We start from the raw sequence: 12,871 nt of genomic DNA, 5'->3' as shown, positions 1-12,871 counted from the left end.
ACACACACTGACCATTTCTACCCATGGATACTGCTGGACCCACTGAGTTCCTCCAGCTTCTCATTGTTTGCTCTACATCTGCAGTATTTTTTGTTTCTCTTCAGTTAATCATTTTTTGTCCTTACCTCCTCCCCATCTCAAACATCGAGCAAGGTCATTTCCAGTCCCCAGGGGTAATACAGCTACAGGAGGGTGTTTTATTGGACTGATTTTATCTGGATAAAACAAAAACAGTTATGCATAGTTTCGGTCACATGGATAATGTAAAGACCATCAGAACAGTTATTTTTAAACTTTTGTTTTTAATTACAAGACTACAGTTAAGAATCAAATGTAGAAGATTTATTTATGACCCTTGTGTGAAAAAAATGTGATTTTATATAATTTTTATAAATGTTGAACATACCAATACAATCCAAAATCCACCCGACAGTTCCATCTCCTCCACAGGCCAAGATTCGGAAATCAGGTATGTCACGAAAAAAATTTAACCTGACAATAAAGAACAAAAGTTATTTTCAAATAGCAAGGAATTTATTAATCTATTGGGCATGAATTAATTTGAATGAATACCAATGACACAAATGTTATTGAGCACTTGTGTACTTTTCATTAATAATACCATTGATGTTTCAGTTCCAAGAGACTGGAGAGGCTAGGTCAGTTTCTCTAGAGCAGAGTTAGTTAAGATAGGACATGATTGAGGTATCTAAAGTTGTGAAGGAAACAATTAGGATAGACTGCAGGAAACGTTCCCCTATATCAGGGACAGTTAAAACTAGAGGACATAGAATTTGGTTAAAGGGATAAAACATTCAGAGAGGATATGCAGAATTTGCGGACATTTGGTATGACTCCAGAAACCCTGTCAAATTTCTGCAGATGTGTAGAGGAAAGCATGCTGACTGGATGGGAACACCAATACCCCTGAGCACAAAGCCCTCCAAAAGATAGTGGACGCAGTCCAGGACACCACAGGAAAAACTCTTCCCACTATTGAAAACATCTACAGGGGACGCTGCCATCGGAGAACAGCAGCAATCATCAAGGATCCACATCACCCAGCACATGCTCTGTTCTCATGCTACAATCAGGATAGAGGTCTAGGGGCCACAAGACTTGCACCACCAAGTTCAGGAACAGCTGCTTCCCCTCCACCATCAGACTCCTCAACAACAAACTCAATTAGGGACTTATTTAAGGACTCTTACTTGTGCACTTCATTGATTTTTTTAAATTATCACTGTATTGCACTTTTTTTAACATTCATTATCTGTTTAAATTTGTATATTGCTTACATATATATATATATATATATATACACATTGTGTACATCATTTTTGCACTATCAATTAATGGGGACTCTGCCTGGTCTGCTGGAAAAAGAACCTCAGGGTTGTATGTGATGACAATAAATTTGAAAGGGAGCCTTTTCACCCGGAGAGTGGAGACTATGCACTGCTGGAGAGAGTGGTGTGAGCAAAGCTGTTGAGAGCATTTATCTAAACTAACACAAATTACCCAGGCATAGAAGTCTACGGGCCACGTGACGGAAGATGGGTGGGTGCTCACGGTCGTCATGGAGGTGTTGTTCTGAATAGCCTTTTTACAGGTTGTATTCTGTGACACAACTGAGTTCCAAGAACTGAATGATCTTCAATTTAGTTGAGACACAGTTAATTTAACATTTGATTTAAAACCACAGTTAACACCATCTGAAGACAATCTGTTCACCTCTTTGTGAAGTGCTTCAAGAAGCATTTTTTCATTTTATATAAATAGAAGTTCATCAACTTCTATTTATGCTTCTATCAAGCATAATCATGGTGGTTGGCTTTTATGGACTCCAAGGTATTTCTTTTTGTTTTTAAAAGGAACCTTTTATAAAAAGGAAGAAAGTTATGGCATTTGAAAAGCAATTTAAAATGGTCACTTTCCTCTCTGCAGGGCCTAAGGTAATACCTTCTGAACTTTTGATATTCAAAGATTCTTCAGCATATTCTGTGAAAGCCTTTTTTTCCTTTTCTTTTTATCTTGGTCCATGCGAGCAGTGTTATGTAAAACAATCATTAGAGCTTTAAATAACTGCAGTCAAGGATGTGCATGTACAGTAAGCAGCTGAAGGGGCTCAGTGGATCAGGCAGCATTCACAGAGGTAAATGAATAGTCAACGTTTCAGTCAAGATCACCTGGGAAAGGGGAACTAGCAAGCATAAAGTTATGGTGTGGGGTGGAGGTGGGGAGGAGGCTGGGAGTAGCCAAGAGGTCATCGGATAGAGGACAGATGAAGGTGGAGAGTGGGAAGAGACCACAGGGATTGAGCAGGCGTACACAGGCAAGGCCCCTCAACTCTTCCTCTGCTATATTGACAAGAACATTAGGGCTTCCTCATGCACTCATAATGAGCGTGTAAACCTCATTCACTGCCATCTTCTACCCCGATCTCAAATTCACCCGGTCCATCTCTGATAACACTCTCTCCTTTCTTGATCTCTGTCTCCATCTCTGGAGGCAAGCTTTCCATAGACTTCTTGTTGAAAATTTTATTTGTAATTTTACAGACTCAAAACTTTACAAACATCACAGGGGATCACTCCATTTTTACGGATCAGTTTATATTGAGTCCTTGTTTTCCTCAACCCCCTGCCTTTCATCCCCTCCTCACACCCCAGCATTAACAAAGAGAGACATATATCAATAGACATATTTCACAAACCACTATCTCTCACAATTACCTCATCTACACTTCCTCACAGCATCTCCCTCACAAGGATTCTATTCTCCTTTCGCAATTTCTCTATCTCCGCCATATCTATTCCCAAGATGAGGTCTTCTGGTCCAGATCACCTGAAATTCCTGCCTTCCACAAATGTAGTTTTCCCTCCACCGCCATCAACTTAGCCCTTACCTGCATCTCCTCTATTTCTCACTCATCTCCCCTGGACCCTCTGCTCCCCAGACATAGCAAACACAGGATTCGCCTTGTCCTCACCTCCCACCCCTCCAGCCTCCACGTCCAACACATTATCCTCCGTAATTTCTGCCACCTACAACATGATCCCACTACTAGACACATCTTCCCCTCTTTGCCTTCCGTAGTGATGGCCCCCTCTTTGGCTCACTCCGTGGCTACCTCATCCACTCATCTCTTTCCCCACCCCCCCCCAATCACTGGCACTTTCCTCTGTGACCACAGAAAGTGCCATACTTGTACCGACACCTCCCTCACCACCATTTGGGTCCCCAAAAAGACCTTTCAAGTGAAGCAATACTTCTGTATCTGTGGAGTGATCTACTGCATCCGCTGCTCCCTTTGTGGCTTTCTTTACATCAGAAAGGCTGGGAGATCACATCACAGAGCACCTTCACTCTATCTCCATCAATGACAACCATATCAATTCTGCACCCCACTCCCATTTTCCCATGGCCTCATGAACTATCCGTGAATTGGAGGAAGAACACTCAATTTTCCGTCTGGGCACTCTCCAACCAGATGGCGTTCACATTGACTTCTCCGGTTTCTACTAACCTGTTCTCCGTTTTTCCTCCTTTCCCCAGCTCTCCACCCCCTTCCCTCTCCATTCACAGAGTCATCCCCCCTCCCCTTGCTTGCTGCTATGGCCTCCCTCCCTTATCTCCTGCCTTTGGGACTGTGCTCCTCCCTTTATCCTCCCCACCCCCACCATTTTGTTTGGGCACGAGCCTGAAATATTGGTTATATATCTTTATCTTTGCTCTATAATGTAAACTCTATGACCTGCAGAGTTTCTCCAGCATTGTGTTTTTACTTCTACGACAGTGATTTACTTTGGAATTAACATTGACATCTTGCTAAAGTTCTAACTTTAAGATGGACTGGAGAAGAGTTCTGGAGTTCTTTGGAGAAATATTACAGGAAAGAACTAATGATGTGTGATGGGTATGAATATTTCATGCAATGTTGTTCCTCAAGTTTATATTTGGTCTCACTCTGGTGATGGATGAGGCTGAGGACAAACATGGCTGTGTGTGACTGGTGAAGGGAATTAGAATGTCTGGCAACTAGGAGTTCCAGCCTGGACCAACAGAGAGTGCAGGGTTTAGCAAAGCAGTCGCCCAATCTGCATTTGGTTTCACCAATAGAGAGTAAGGCACATTGGAATTCAGTAGACTAGGCTGGACAAGGTGCTGGATGGATGTGGGGATAAGGATGTGCCAAATGCAGAAGCTGGAGGGTGAAAAGTGAGGACCAAGGGAACTTTAACCTTGTTTCGCCTGTGAGAAGGCAGGGAAGGTCAATAGTGCATGACGTGTGGGAGAAGCAGGTAAGGGCTTTATCAATGACAGTGGAGGGGAAATTTTGTTTCTTGAAGAAGATATTTCAGATGCCCTGCACTAGGTCTCATCTGAAAAGGGATATGATGGAAATTGTGGAACATCCTTACAAGAGACACGTTAGGAGGTGGTGCATTCCAGGTAGCTATGGAGTCAGTGGGAGAATAATGTCAGTATACAGTTTCGACAGTTAATGAAGTATTGTGTCTTGAGGTTTAGTTTAAAAAGTTATGCAGATAATTGAAATATTCATACTAATCATACATCATAGTTGCTAATTCATAGTTCTTTCCTATAGCATTCCTGAAACTGTCTTTTGGTAATCACAACACTACATCAATATTTGATGCCTGTACCAAAGAATTCCAGAACTCTTTAGTCCATCATTTAGATTTAAAGTTAGAACTTTAGAAATACATCAGTGTTAATGAGCATACCTTACTGATATATCTCCAAAACACAACCCAGATTAGAAAATATCTCCACACTTCACATTAGATCTTAATATTAATTTCCATAATGCAGTTTTTTTTGAATGTACCAAATAAGTGTTGAATGCTAAATCCTTCAGTGTTTTTTTAATATACACACACCATATTTTTATATAAGATGTATTATCTGTGCATAACTGTCGACCAGTCACCAGATACATGCAGGAGCTTACACTCTGGTTTCACAAGGTATTACTTGTGACAATGTGAGCATGGTTGTGGTTTTAAGATACATTAACTTGGCCATTTTTTAAAAATAATCTTTTTGGTTCCCTCAAAAACAAGAAATTTCTCAAGAAGCCAATTTCAGGAAATGGAGAGAAGCACACGTCGCAGTATACGTCAGCAATGCTGAGGGGATGGTGAGAGTTTCAAGTCCTCAAGAGCAATGATCACCATTATTCTGACCTGGCCTAACTGTGTTGATGTCACATCCAAGAAAGCACACCACAACTCTACTTTCTTAGAAGCCTGAGGAAATACTGCACGTCCCCGAGGTCTCCTACCAACTTTTACAGGTGCACCACAGAAAATATCCTGACCTGATATATCACAGCTTGGTACGGGAACTGCTCTGCTAAGATCGCAAGATCTTACAGTAAAAGTAGCTTAGGCCATCATGAAAACCAATCCCCCCTCCCACTGATTCTATTCCTCTCTTGTGAACGTTGCTAAAATAGGAAGAACTCGTACCCTTCAGCCCTACTCTTTCCCTCCCCTCCCTACCACTTCTTTCGGGTAAAAGATACGTGCTGAGAACTTGAACCTCCAAATCCAAGGGTGGTTTCTTTCCAACTCTTTTGAGTCTTTTGAATGGATCTCACATAAGCAAAAGATAATGCCCTCACATTTTATAAGGGTACGTTTCTCTGTTCCCTGCCCCATGTTTTTGTACTTTCGCCATACCCTGCACAATTTGACTCTTACCACACTGTTCACTTATTTGTTATTTGCACTACGAGTTGGACTGCCTGGATAGCACGCAAAACAACACTTCTTACTGTATTTTACTGTACATGACGATAACTTTTCGATATTTTTTCTTGAATAAAAGTTATTCGGCTCCTTTCTTTGAAGAATCCCATTTGTGTAAATGGACTTGTGAAGAAAGTCATGAAGATCTTTAAACAATTGGAGAGGCCTGAACAGATCAGGTTCAGACACTGTCCCAGTCATATATAGAAAGTAGTGCCGGACTGCTGATTTGAATCTCAAGGATATATATTTGAATAGGGTCCTCTGATAGGATTTCTAACCTGCAAACTATCACCAAAAATAAGGACAAATCCAATTCAGCTAATTATCCCCCATCAACTGACTTTCAGTATCAGTAAATGTTAGTGACTATGCGATCAAGTACTATTTATTCACCGATTTCCAATTATAATTTCACCATGACTGCACATCCCAGATTTAATTACAACCTTTGTCCATCTGGGACCAAAGTGAAGAACTTTAAAAACAATGAACTTTTGTTGGCATCAAGGAACCTTAATAAAACTGAAGACAACAGAATTCAAAAGGAAAACTCTCCATTCCCTGCTGCCAGTGCTCAAAGGAAGATGATTTTCATTCTCGGAGGCCGGTTATCCAAGCCTGAGTAAAATCACTCCAGGACTTCCAATCTTCAAGTCTTCATCAATTTGTTCGAAGGAGGATATTTCCTGATGATTACACATCTTTGTAATTCCATTCACAGCTTAAAACACAGAAATGCTGGAGAAACTCAGCAGGTCTTGCAGCATCCATAGCACATAAAGATATATTACCTACGTTTCAGGCCTGAGCCCTTCAGGGTATCAATAGAAAGGATGCAGGTGTCTGAATTAAAAGGCTGGGAGGTGGAAATAAAGGGCTGGGGGGAGGAGCACAGGCCCGAAATGTTGGTCATATATTTTTACCTCCCATGAATGCTGTTGGACCTGATGACTTCCTCCAGCATTTCTGTGTTTTCACAACAATCACAATATCTGCAGACTTTCGTGTTTATTACATTCACAGTTCCTCAGATTGCGAAGTAACTCAGGAAACTAGGTGATAAATGCCAAGTGAATTTATTTTAGATCTTAAATTTAGACATCCAGCACAGTTACAAGCCCTTCTGGCCCACAAGCCTGTGCTGTCCATATGCACCAATCAGCCTAAATACCCCGCAAGTTTTGAAAGATGGGAGGAAACTGTGGCACCTAGAAGTAACTCACACAGACACAAGGAGAAAATACAAACTCCTTACAGACAGCACTGGATTCAAACCCAGGTCGTTGGTGCTGTAATTACATTGCACTAACCACTATGTTAACCGAGTCACACAAGAGACAAATGATGACTGCCATTAACAATGGACAGTCTAATCTCTCATTACCAACACTGAACCATCTGACATCAACATTTAGAGGCCATCACTGTACAAAATCTTAGCACTGTGACAGATCAGAGACCAGGAATCCAGTGAAGAGCAACTCCCCTAATCCTGTCAACTACAAACCATAGTTAATTGAATATCTATTTTCAAGTTGATTGGATGAATTTCGCAACAAAAAAATGTAGTAAACTGATACCATTCAGAAAAGATAGCCAAGGAATTGGTACCATTTCTTACAATATTTATTCTCCATCACTGCTGCATTGTCGACTACAGTGCAGATACTTGCCAAGTAACTTTGACAACATCTTCCAAACCTACAATCAGGTGGTCAGCAACTTGAGGTCGAGGGACTCACAAAACTGGAATTCTTTAGGGGGCTGAGGGCAAGAAGGGCTCCCGAAGACTTCCTCCATGTTGGAGGTTTGCCAATGGATTGAACGGGAGCACTGGAGGCAAATCCACGACACTCAATGATTCTGAAGGGCCACTTCTTCTCTTACTGTAATGGGCACTGACAATACTAATAGTGTAAGCAAAAGGAAATTTCATGGTAATATATTTTCTGCATTATTACATGAAAATAAAGTAATTTTGAAAAGGGCAAGATCACCAGGAACAATGGAATGCAACATTTAGCATGTTCCTGAACAACTTAAAGTATCACATTCCTTCATACCCACTAGCATAATTGTCTATAGCAGGTGACTAATCCCTGCTTTCTAAGGATGTTTTAAGTTGAACAACAATTGCAACACACACTTGTATAAATTAATCATAATGAAATATGAATAGTTTTATGAGTTGTGTATATTTTATTTTGGGTCGCACACATAAAGATCCCTTTTGTTGTTGAAGTGTTCTTCTTCTTTGGCTTGGCTTCGTGGACGAAGATTTATGGAGGGGGTAAAAAGTCCACGTCAGCTGCAGGCTCGTTTGTGGCTGACAAGTCCGATGCGGGACAGGCAGACACGATTGCAGCGGTTGCAAGGGAAAATTGGTTGGTTGGGGTTGGGTGTTGGGTTTTTCCTCCTTTGCCTTTTGTCAGTGAGGTGGGCTCTGCGGTCTTCTTCAAAGGAGGTTGCTGCCCGCCAAACTGTGAGGCGCCAAGATGCACGGTTTGAGGCGTTATCAGCCCACTGGCGGTGGTCAATGTGGCAGGCACCAAGAGATTTCTTTAGGAAAAGAAATCTCTGTTGAAGTGTAAGTTGGTTGTAAATGCATGTGTGGAACAGTATGCCAATTGGTTCAGTCAACAGATACTTTTGAGCTGATTGTTATTTGTTTAGTTTACATTTCTATAGATTTTGATCATTCAAATTGATTTACACATAATGGATATCCCTAACCAACCTTGGCACATGGACTAGGCTTCCATTGGCAGCGCATGAACATTCACCAAATGCAGATACACGGATAACTAAAGCAGACGGTCTTCACCTGCCATGGTTGAGGGACCTCAAATTTGTACCTTTGAATGTTTATAATAAATTTTCCACTGATTTACTGGCTGTCCTTGAGCACTCCAGACTGAGCCATAGATATCTGAAGCAAAGTTTCTGGTTTGGTAGAACTGAAAGTTCCTTCCACTTGAAAGTGGCATGTCACCAAGTTCAAGTTTATTATCAGGTAACTGTACACGTATAACCAGTCAAAACAGTGCACACAAATAAATGCATAACTCATAGTGACGTACATATCTATCTCCACACATAAACATAAAATAAATCTATAAAAATATTTTGGAATAATTTACTTAGTTACAGGATAACATGCATCAATCACACAGCCTTCGGGAAGAAGCTATTATCCAGCCCAGCAGTCCTGATTTTGAAGGTAGTTGGTCAAAGATAATGTGTGATGGATGGAAAGGGTCCTTTGAGCCCCATTTAAGCCATGGTCCCAGTGAACGTCATTAATAGAGGAAAGGATGACCCACATGATCTTCTCAGCCTTTTTGATGATCCTCTTTATCGACTTCTGGTCCAATGCTTTGCAGCTACCATCCCCCACAATAATGCAGCCAGACAGGACACTCTCAATTGTTCTCCTGTAAAATGGTGTTGATATGGGAGCCAGTAGCCTTGCCCTCCTCAACCTCCTTTGGAAGAGTAGGCACTTCTGCACCTTCCTAACTATGAGAAGGTGTTTTGGGTCCAGGATAGGTCAGTCTTTATATGCACACCAAGGAACTTTCACAAAATTCTCTCCACAACAGAACTAATGATGTGCAATGGGGAATGTTCGACCTTCATCTTCCTGAAGTCTACAATCATCTCCTTTGTATTGTCCATTTTGAGACTTGCGTTATTGCTTTCACCATTTGAATGAGCCTTCCAACCTCCTCTCAGTAATGCGACTCATTAATGTTGCCGACGAGGCCAACTACTGTTATATCATTTGAATAAGAGGATTCTCTTTGAACTGAATCTGGAAATGTGGTCATGAGTCAGCAACATGAACAGTAGCAAGTGGAGCACACAGCCCTGCTCAACGTGATGGGTCGAGATTTTGCTGCCAACCCAAAATGTGGTCTTTCTTTCAAGAAGCCCAGGTCCAGGTGCAGAGGGGGGTTTTGAGTCCCAGCAAGAACTGATCATCCACCAGCCCCTCAGGTACATTCATGTTGAACGCTGAGTCAATGAATGATAGCCTGGCATATGAGACATTGTTCTCTAGGATGGAGAGCAGGGTCAAAGCTGGAGCATCATCTGTAGATCAGTTTGGACAATAGGCTAACTGGAATTGGTCCAACGTTACTGGAGGATGTGATTTGATCAGTGTAGGCTATTTTACTGCACCGATGCATCAAAAGGATCTGAAGGTTTTCCCATTTTTAGAAATAAAAAAACCTGTAGATCTAAAATAAATTTGGAAAATGCTGAAAATGCATTAAATAGTTTACTTTTATTTCACAGAAGGTCTTCTATACTTTGATTCTGTTTGAATCATGAGGTCACATAACATCTGTGAGTTAAGATTCCAGGTCAAGAACCTTTCATCAAAATTGGAGCTCCCTCACCAGACAGGAAAGATCACCATTCTGGGGATAAGAACATCCATTTGATTGGCACCTCATCGATCACATTAAACATTTATTCTTTCCACCATTATTGCAATGTGGTCAAATATTAGGCAACTCTGATCTCGTCCTAATAATGAATCTTCAACCTAAAGCAATGTACTGATTCTCTTGCCACGGATGCTTCCTGACCTGTTGAGTGCTTATTTGCAAGTCCTTAGTCAGCTTCACCACTGGGCAAAGGAATCAGCTGGACCAACTGTTGAACTCTCACAGAATCTTAAGTTTCTCAAGAGGGTTCTTGAAAGCAAGTTTAATGTTGACACATAATATCTGGTTGCAGAGAAAAACAATTTTAATTATTCCTAACAAAATAAGTAAATATCAGCCCAGGGTAGCCATACATTTGAGGTGGTGCTTTGTAAGAATGCAAGCTGTCTGAATTCATTGCTCTCACAGGAGAGGGCAGTTTTGACAAAGAGCATTACAGAACCATACAGGCCTTTTAGCCTGTATGATGTTGAGCAGACCCATGTTAATTTACTTCACAACAATCTAATTTTTCCCACATTCATGTGCCTATTTAAGATTCTCTTGAATGTCCCTATTGTACAAGACTCCGTCACCATTCCCAGAAATACATTCCAGGGACCCACCACTCTGAGTATAAAAATACATCTTCGGCATCTCTCTTAAACCCTTTCCTTCATTCACTTTAAGCTAATGCCCTCCGGAATTGGACATTGCAATCCCTGGAAAAAGTTGCTGGCTGAATACTGCATCAAAGCCCCTCATAATATTATATTCCTCTAAGTCACCTCTCATCCTTCATCACACCAAAGAGATAAGCCCCTGCTCTGTCATCCTGGCTTCATACATGTTCTCTTCTGCACCCTCTCCACAGCATCAACATCCTTCCTGCAATGCGGTGATCAGTACTGAATGCAACACTCCAAGTATGGTCTAACCAGAGTTTTGTAGAGCTGCAACATTATCTCATGGCTCTTGAACTTAGTCCCCTCACTAATGAAAGCCAATACACCGTACACTTTCTTAAATATCCCATCAACTTGTGTGTAACCTTGATGGGTCTATGGACCTGGAACCCAAGTATTTTTGTTGAGTATCCTCGTTACATCCTCACCAAAACCACTCCCGATTGTTAAAGTAGTAGATTTAATTATTTTCTAATAACTATAACTTCCACTGCCAAAATTAAGTATATATTTTGCAATATCATAATTATATTTTACATGTTGAATTGCCATATTGCCTTTTAATATAAGGCACAAAACTGGAGACTGATCAAAAAGTAGAATAGATCTTTTTGCCCATGACACACTCTCCATTTTGAATAAAAGCAGTTTGCAGGGTTTCCCACCACAGTTTGAGTACCAATTAATTTCAAAATCTAAGGAGTCTAATTTCTTTATTTTTCTTTCTCACCCCTTTGAAAGGAACTGGAGATGAAATTTTCGAAGAGTTATTTGCTCGGGTGAATTATTTTGAGATACATGCATTGACTTTGCTTTTCTGCTGTTAATTGCACACAGGCAAACATTATATGTGAGCAAGAACACCTGTGATTATGAAATGAGGACCTAGAGAGTTTTACACCATAGAAACCAACCCTTCAGCCAACTTGCCGATACCTAAGCTACCCCAATTTGCCTGTGTCTACTCCATATTTTCATGATGGTTAACAAAGAAAGCATTTTGAGACTACATTTTAAAGAAAGAACAAATCTGCTGGAAAAACTCAAAGGAAGTAAATGGTGATCAACATTTCAGGCTTGGACTATTTGTCAGTTTTGACTTTCATGTTTAACTTTAATCAAAGAACATAATGTACGATTGTATTCACTGGTTAAGATGACAAAGCAAGGGTGAACTCAAAGTTAGATGACTTTGCATTTTTAACAGTATGAACAAGTTATTTTGCATCCAACATAATCATGTTAGGAAAGAATTTGATGTGCATGTGTGTTATTACAAAACTAAAGGTCTCAGCATTAAGTTTTCTGTTTGTTATTTGCCATAAGTAATACACTAATGGACTGCCATGGAAATGCACGATAGCTTAGTAAGTCATGCCAGTGCCAATGGGAAGAACAGATCAGTTGTCATGGTGCTACAAATTCATTTTCTCTCAAGTCCGAGATGAACCATTGCTCAATCCTTGGCCACCTTCAACCAAGCTTTTCTGCTACTTCTCTTCTCTGGAGGATTGACTTCAACCTCAAAGCGGACCAAGAACATGGCTCTTGATAAATGCTAAAGAAACACAGAAGCTGAAGATGCTTGAATCTTGCGCTGAGAAGGAATTGGTGGAGAAACTCAGCAAGTCAGACAGTATCCAAGGGTTGAAATAGTCTGTCAATGTTTTGGGTCTAAATCCTTTATCAAGACTAGAGGGGAGGAGGTGATAATACAAAAGAGGGAAAATAAGCTGTGGGAGGAGCTGAGAAGGTGTAAGACAGGTAGAGGAAGAAACTAGGAGGGGTGTGCGGGTGGGGGGCAGGGGGGAAGAAATGTTAGAGAGGGAAAGAGATTATGTAGGTAAAGAAGAGATAGAATCAGATGGTGCAGAGGGGTAGGGGGTCAATTTTCTTGCCGATAGGTTTAAGACTGTCCAGAATACAATGTGTTGTTCCTCAAGTTTATGTTCAATCTTGCCCTGAC

The 12,871-nt window shown here is 40.9% G+C and overlaps 1 protein-coding gene across 5 annotated transcripts in view; it reads right to left on the bottom strand.

Moving 5' to 3' along the window:
* LOC138761771 (diacylglycerol kinase beta) overlaps positions 1-12,871 on the bottom strand; it is a 618,073-nt gene that overhangs the window by 238,593 nt on the left and 366,609 nt on the right. For all 5 annotated transcript variants that reach the window (XM_069934483.1, XM_069934480.1, XM_069934482.1 and 2 more), the window contains 2 exons: positions 407-492; positions 126-215 (listed from right to left, as the gene is read on the bottom strand). In XM_069934483.1, the coding sequence (XP_069790584.1) occupies positions 126-215; positions 407-492 (176 nt within the window). The remainder of the gene's footprint in view (positions 1-125; positions 216-406; positions 493-12,871) is intronic.

This window comes from Narcine bancroftii, chromosome 4, assembly GCF_036971445.1.
Source record: "Narcine bancroftii isolate sNarBan1 chromosome 4, sNarBan1.hap1, whole genome shotgun sequence".
Lineage (NCBI taxonomy): Eukaryota > Metazoa > Chordata > Chondrichthyes > Torpediniformes > Narcinidae > Narcine > Narcine bancroftii.
The sequence above is the reverse complement of the archived record's forward strand: the minus strand, read 5'-3'. Positions and strand labels throughout refer to the sequence as shown.